The sequence below is a fragment of the Juglans microcarpa x Juglans regia genome, chromosome 1D (assembly GCF_004785595.1).
Source record: "Juglans microcarpa x Juglans regia isolate MS1-56 chromosome 1D, Jm3101_v1.0, whole genome shotgun sequence".
NCBI lineage: Eukaryota > Viridiplantae > Streptophyta > Magnoliopsida > Fagales > Juglandaceae > Juglans > Juglans microcarpa x Juglans regia.
In genome coordinates, this window is record NC_054594.1 from 41,199,943 (window position 1) to 41,207,195 (window position 7,253).

The window sequence follows — 7,253 nt, forward strand, 5'->3', positions numbered from 1 at the left end:
GAAGTCAGCCTAATCTATCTCCCTCTCGCTGTATTCGACAACTCGTTTTCTCAACTGGACGCTCTTTTCCGACTTACTAGCAGTCAGTACGTTTCAGTTGAACTGATAGAGTCACCACTTACTCCTATGGTAAGCCCAAACCGCCATGTTTCTCTTTTTTATTTAAATTGTCAATTCAAATTATGCTTCTAAATTCCACATTTTCGAGTAATTCTCAGCTTCTTTTTTTTGGTACTATTTCATTGAATTTTTTGTTCAAATTTTTTATAATTTAAAGTGTTTTTTGTGGACTTATGCACTGAGATTCAGTAGCATCTAAAGCAAAGCTTAGTAGTTTTCAGTAACGTTGGATATATATATATATATTTTTTTGTGTGGATATAGAAAACTGAAATTGATAGTATTATTGTGTTTTTTATTGTTATATATATTCTTGTATGCTTGAGTTGCACGTGGATGAAGTTTTAATAAAGAAAAAAAAAATCACTTTGAATCATTTGTTTATTTTTACTGTTCATTTGTTTTGGATGTTCAGTTTGTGTATTTGAGTTGCATGTGGTGGATTTTCCATGGAAACAGTGGTTGGAGTTGAGTGGAATGATGAAGGGAAGGATGAAGAGAACGGGGTTGAGAAAAGTAGCTCTGCTCTGTCTTCACCAAAGCAGATTGCCGATCCGGTTATCTACAAGCTTGTCCGGGTACATTTTTTTCCTTGTATAAGTTGCATTCCACGTGTAAATATATTTATATTCATCTTGTCGATGCTGTTGCTTTTGTTTAGATATAAATTAAAATGAGAAACCGGTTTCTCTTTTCTGGCATGAAAAATGTTGAACTGCTGTTGGTTGAGATGTAGATACAGAAGAGCACTTTGTTTCTTGTTTTATATGAGAAACTATTGTCGGATATTAAAGGCTTGTATTTATGTGGTGTTCTGATGAATGCAACTAGACGCAGCTTAAGGGCCAAAAAAAAAAAAAAAAGACCTGAAGTCTTAATTGATATCCAGGTTGAAGGAGATGGGAGATTAGTGCCAGCAACCGATGATGAATTAATGGAGGTTGGGGATTTTCTTGAAGATGACAAGAGTGAAATGCATGATGTTGCTGACACTGTGCAGATATTGGGCTGCATGTGCAACGAAGGGTTGTCCTCTGAGAAGACTCTGATAGAAAGCTCAGAAGGTCTGCTCATGTTATCATTTTACTAATTCTTCCAATTTTACTTTATTAATACCCATCATTTGTTTCGACGACTTAAAGCAGATAGATACAGATTATGTGCACTTTGTAAACTGTTTGGATCAATTGCGTCTTAATGTTACAACATTCTGGATTTAAGTTCGCTGATTTAAGTTTTTGGGTTTTAGAATGCCATGCTCACTACATTTAAGAAAATAATAATTTGAGTTTTTAGATAATGTTTAGGCAGGCACAAGAGGGTTGGGTATATAGGGGCTAAATTTTTGGAAGTTCATCTATACTTTTTTTTTTTTTTCTTATAAATATTTTAAGTTGATTAGAGTATTATACTCCCTACATATAACAAAAATAGGAATTTGAGTTCTTAGATGTTCTGTTAATTAATTACAACATCGAATGGATTTTTCCAACTTACCGGAAGCTCAGTACTGGATTGCCTGATTAGCAACTTGGTTTGATAAGTCATTGGACACGTGTTTTTGATATTATGTTTCTAGTTCCATGTAACTTTCATATCTGAATAAGCAATATATGCCAGGTTTATTGAAGTCGAAGAACTCAGAAGCTGATGCTTGTAAGCTAAATGCACGGCTTGAGGTATTGGTTGCCTTTTTTTTAAGTTATATAGCTTCCTCCTCTGTTTGAGAACTGATTGGGTTATTGATTAGCTGTCATTACTCACATGATTTTTTGCATAAGCACTTGTTGAATATTCCTGCATTAATGCTGCTACGTTACACATATCTTTTTTTATTGTTTGAATTTTATTTTTAATATTTTAATGTAGTAAAATAGCGATGATTGAAGTAATTTATGTGCAAGCTTGTGTTATTATGCAACAATGACATATAAAAAAAAAAAATCATGCTACAAGGATATGCTTAATCATTCTGCTTTGTCAATACTTATCTTCATGTGTGTTATTGCATTCATGGCACCAACTCACGTGTTACCCTTGAGGTAAAAAATCAATATATTGGAGTGCTTGTGTTTTCAATGGGATTTGATGAGATGAAAAATAATGTTATAGTGAATGCATAGGAAAATATCTAACATTTTGGAGTGTAGTAGATGGACATGCTCGGACTAGGAACTGTGCGCATTTTGTTCATTTTTTTTTAGCACCAAAGGTTGTTGAAGAAATTAACTCTGCTTTGTAAGTTACTTCCTCTTGTTGTTATTTACACCTCCACACCTGCACATGCACACACACCATGTGCATGTTCTGATCCGCTCACCCACGCACACTCACTGACACACACAATGTGCATGTTCACAATGTTATGTCCAATTCAGCATTTTAATTTGCTTGGTACTGATGAGAAGCTTCAATTTGGAATTTCCTTGCAGGAATGCTTTCCTTCATCAACTTTAAGTTTGAAAGACAACCATATCAATCAATTTGGAGACATTGGAGGGTGCCCAAAGCCTCCGGATAAAATGATGGAAAGTGGATCATCAGTTGCTGCTGTCTGTGCTGGTTTGAACCCTGATTTTTCCAAGTTAAAGGGGGAGATTTGCTTGGATAAACTATCAATTAGAGAGCTTCATGAAGTGTTTAAAGCAACATTTGGGCGAGAAACTACTGTCAAAGACAAGCTTTGGCTTAAGAGGAGGATATCCATGGGATTGACTAACTCTTGTGACATATCAACCACAATGTTCGCGATTAAAGATAACAAATTGGTGAAGAACGGTGACGATGAAGGCAACAAGGATGTGGATGGTTCATTCACCCATGATCCATCAGTTGGAACAATTGATGTAAACTGTAAAGGTTCACCAAGTAGCCATGGCAGCCAATCTGAAGATCATCAAATTGGTTCTGGCAAGAAATTAAGAAATCATAGTGTGGAACTTGATAGTGGAAGTGAGCAGCTTCATACAGAACAGAGAACAGCGAAAAGAATTCGGAAGCCCACCAAGCGATATATAGAAGAACTATCAGAAGTAGATTCCAGAGATTATAGCCAAAGGTTGATGAGTTCACCTAAGAATGCTGGACTTGGCCAGATCGCCCCAAGATCTTTTGCTAGGCCTGTTAGAAATGTGCTGTCAGATGGGAGAACTGTTGTCACTCGGTTGGACTCTCTTGGCGGATCTGGTGTTCATGTTCCATACGTTTCTCGGGTTCGAAGAAGCCGTCCAAGGAAAAATGTCATGGCTCTTATGGTATGTGGTACCTTTTATACCAGAGCTATACATATGGCTTTGTTTATCTGGATTTTATATTTTTGGGTTTTTGTTTATTAAGCATATTGTAGTCCTTTCATAGCACTCCTTCCCTGCTAGATGTCAAATGAGTCAGGCATTGCTTCACTCTGTGCACAGTGCAGTTGTAATTTAAAATTCCAGGTGCAATATTTTATGCTTACTCTGCTCTCTCTCTCTCTCTCTCTCTCTCTCTCTCTCTCTCTCCCCCCCCCCCCCACTGACACTTTTTTTATTTGTTCTGTTTTATTTTCATTATTCTTCTCATGATCTATTCCTTTGAAAAACTGCAATTTTTATGTTGGTTTGTTCCATTATCTGATCTCTAATGCCTCCCACTTGATTATTGAGGGAACTTAAAGCATCTGCATGTAACATGGGCTAATGATCGCAGATTCCATTCTGTAGTTTCTGACTCTTTGCCCGTGTCAACTTTAGTGTGTTCTCTTTGAAGGAGCGTGTTATATAATTCTGATTAGAAGATTTGTGATTTAGTACTGTTGGCATGTTTATCACACTTTCGTTCATTTTTTGCTTATAGATGTTTTTTTAACAAAAAAAGAAAAAAAAAATGTACTGCACTTAATTCTGTAAAAATGGTAGTCATTTAATAGTTTCCTTATACTTCAATGATCAATATTTTTATTCATTTTGGAGCTAGGTTGATGACAAAGGGCTTTTTTCTTTCTCTCGAATAACTTTTAAGTTGTGTAATTCCACTGGGGCATTGTGCTGTATGATGCCATTACCATGAACAAAGAAATACTATGGGAGCTTTTGTACAAGAAATAGGACTACAAGAATGATTGGACTGACTTACAGAACAGGGAAAGCAAAAATCTAAATAATAACAAGAGCAGCCAATGCAAATTGGAAATAGAAACTAGTTTGGAGGAGCTCTGTGTTAGCCAATTCATGTATCCGCAGCACACCCTGAGATTGGAGTCACTAATTCCATCTAAATATGCTTAACACGGACATAACCTTCAAGACATGTCAGTCCCAATGATCATAGGTGTCTCACTTTGTATACTTCCTGTGTACTTGGGCATCGCCTAATTTCATTCACATCAATAAAAATTATTACTTATCAAAAAAAAATAAAATTGAATAAATTTGCTGGTAATTGGACGCCACCTAGAAGGATCTCATTTCAGTTAATTTCATGGTCAGCACATTAGCATACTTGAAACAATATTACTATCATGCTCAGGCATAGATTGCTTATAGATTACTCACCAAAATTCCATTTAAGACAACCCAACGGATGAGTTGCCTAATGGATTTGTTGGATGTCAACTTTAGGGTTTGTTTTCAACTAGCAGGTGCAATTATATTTGAAGTATATAACGAGCAGGTGAACTTGTATTTAAAGTATCATAAAAGAATATGAAATATTTTTTAGCATTGCGAGGAAAGCAATCAGAACATAGCATGTCGCATTAACTGCTGATGTGCTCAAGTTTTACCTCGTTTGGCTATCTTGTGCTATATTAATTTTTTTTTATTATTTACTATGGGTTTTCTTTATTTTTTGGCTATTGGGTCTTAAATTTTTTTGCTGATATTTAAATTCTGTGCTTGCTTAACCATAAACTTTTTGAGGAATTGAGCTACATGCAAACCTTCTAGCTAATATGAAGTCATACTTTTGCCTTGATAACAAACAAGCGATGATTAAGCAACACATTGCTTTCCTTAATTAGCCTAGGAATAATTATAAGTGATGTAACAGAATCGATTTGGAAACTTATCAGTATCTCTGACTGGTGCTTCCTTGTGTCAGAACAAGAAACATTTCAACAACAATTGAATATCATATACATGGGATGTGATAGAACTGCACAAACCTTGGGGTGTGTGTTGTAGTTTGTTTACTTGCATGAGGAAATTTAAACATTTAGATTCCGATACTAAACCAAAACATGGGTTAGATTTGGCTAAGCTGACTGGAGAACTAACAGCATGCAACTATGTTTAATCCAATTTGTTGGTATAGTTGGATTTTATTTTTTCACACTAAAATATTCTTACTACAAAACTAATTCGATTTAAATTTCAATCGGTAGAAGTTCAATCCAAGTGGCATGGGCATGGCAACTAAACTGGTAAAGAAAGCCCTTGGTGTACGCAGTTCTCAAACAGATGAGGATATTGGGAGCAAAGTTTTGAAAAGGAAATCTTTTGTGGATCAGATTCGGCAGCCAGTAAGATCACATTTGAGTTTATCACATCGTGATGTTTTCATCTTTGTTGTCAATTTGATTGGATAATAAGTACTTACTGATGGAGTTGTGAGAATTTCTGTCTAGAAGAAAGTCTCGTGTCCGTGGTCTTCTGTTTCTCGTATTGAGATAGAAGTACGGTATAGTGCTCTGGTGTCTGTGACTTTGGATGATGTTACAGGCCTTCCAGGCGAGTTAAAATAGTCTGTAGTAATGGCAGCAATCTCTGTGGATAATGAGATAAAGCAGCCGATATGGTTTCTTTAACCTCCCCCAACTATCAGCTGCATTAAGGGGGATATATATCTTGTATCTACTAAAGGATTTGATATGTAGGTGAGATTAATTGAGATGGTCTAACTATATCAATTAAGTTTGGTGCAGCATTTTTTAAAATGATTATTTTGCTATGATCTCCTGGTATGACATTTCTTTTGAGCAATTGAGTGCTATGTTATCTTTGTTCTTGCAAGCAGTTGCATTTTTATTTTTATGGTTAACAATAATTATTTTTCCTATGTAGTTCTTTGCTGAACTAGAGAAAGATAGGCAGCATTCTATAATGAGCAGAAGTGAACTGGAAGAGAATTTGAGGAGGACACAGGCAAATTCTTCCGGAGATAAGTCAGATGATAATGTAGTAACTGTTCCCACTGCAAAAGGTGGAATGAGAAGGAAGCATCATCGAGCTTGGACTATTGTTGAGGTTATGAAATTGGTTGAGGGTGTATCTGAGTGTGGAGCTGGAAGGTGGTCTGACATCAAACGACTTGCTTTTGCATCCTATTCATACCGCACATCCGTTGATCTTAAAGTACAATTTGTCTTTTTAATTTTGTTCTACCCAATTAACACTTATTTGACATTGTTATCTTGATATGATCGGCAATTAATGTTACCCTTTACAAATACTTTCAAGGCTTACTACAGATTTTAACGTGTAGGACAAGTGGAGGAACCTGCTAAAAGCTAGCTTCGCACAGGCACCTCCAGATGATGTGGTAAGCATTCACACATATTTTTCTCGCATGCTTTCTTTCATCCAAGTGGCTTGTGGCTGTGGGTGGGTGTTGAAGCTGATGTCCTCTTCCAAGGACTGCAATTTAGAGGGTCATGGTTAACAATGCACTTTACTCGTCAATATATATATATATATATATATATATATATATATATATATCACTTTACTCTCTTGTATGATAGAATGCGCTTGACCATTATACAATGCACCGCAATTAACGATCTGAAATTACTTCATTGAAGGAAAACCTGATACCAAAATTATTTCGACATATAATTCGGATGTCTGGGTTGAAGTTCTCGAATCATTGCAGTTGTTATTCTTGTTTCTCTGTGGCTAGTTTAGCTGATGTAGTTTGTGTGGTCGAATAATAGATGAACTCGCGGAAGCCCACTTCAATGCCCATTCCTGAGCCGATTTTGGAACGGGTGAGAGAGCTTGCTGAGACGAATGCACGGGTTCCTCCAAATCTTGGCACAAGCAAACCGACTGTGGGTAGTAGAAATTCGCAGGATACAATGTCTGGATACTTGTAACATTTGTAAATGATACCGTTTTAGTATTCCAGAGTGAAAATAAAGTTACTTTTTATCT

General features: G+C 36.1%; 1 protein-coding gene across 5 annotated transcripts; it reads left to right on the forward strand.

Moving 5' to 3' along the window:
• The first annotated feature begins 19 nt into the window (after nt 1-19).
• LOC121258721 lies at nt 20-7,253 on the forward strand. 5 transcript variants are annotated; one of them, XM_041160274.1, is made up of 10 exons: nt 20-129; nt 536-698; nt 1,010-1,184; nt 1,741-1,799; nt 2,553-3,374; nt 3,495-3,557; nt 5,483-5,620; nt 6,162-6,452; nt 6,569-6,639; nt 7,034-7,253. In XM_041160274.1, exons 2-9 carry the CDS (start codon nt 570-572, stop codon nt 6,602-6,604), a joined length of 1,713 nt encoding a protein of 570 aa, XP_041016208.1. In that variant the 5' UTR covers nt 20-129; nt 536-569; the 3' UTR covers nt 6,605-6,639; nt 7,034-7,253. The 5 variants fall into 5 exon arrangements, with proteins under 5 accessions (XP_041016208.1, XP_041016199.1, XP_041016204.1 ...); XM_041160265.1 differs by having other exon boundaries at nt 6,583-6,639; XM_041160270.1 differs by lacking the exon at nt 5,483-5,620 and having other exon boundaries at nt 6,583-6,639.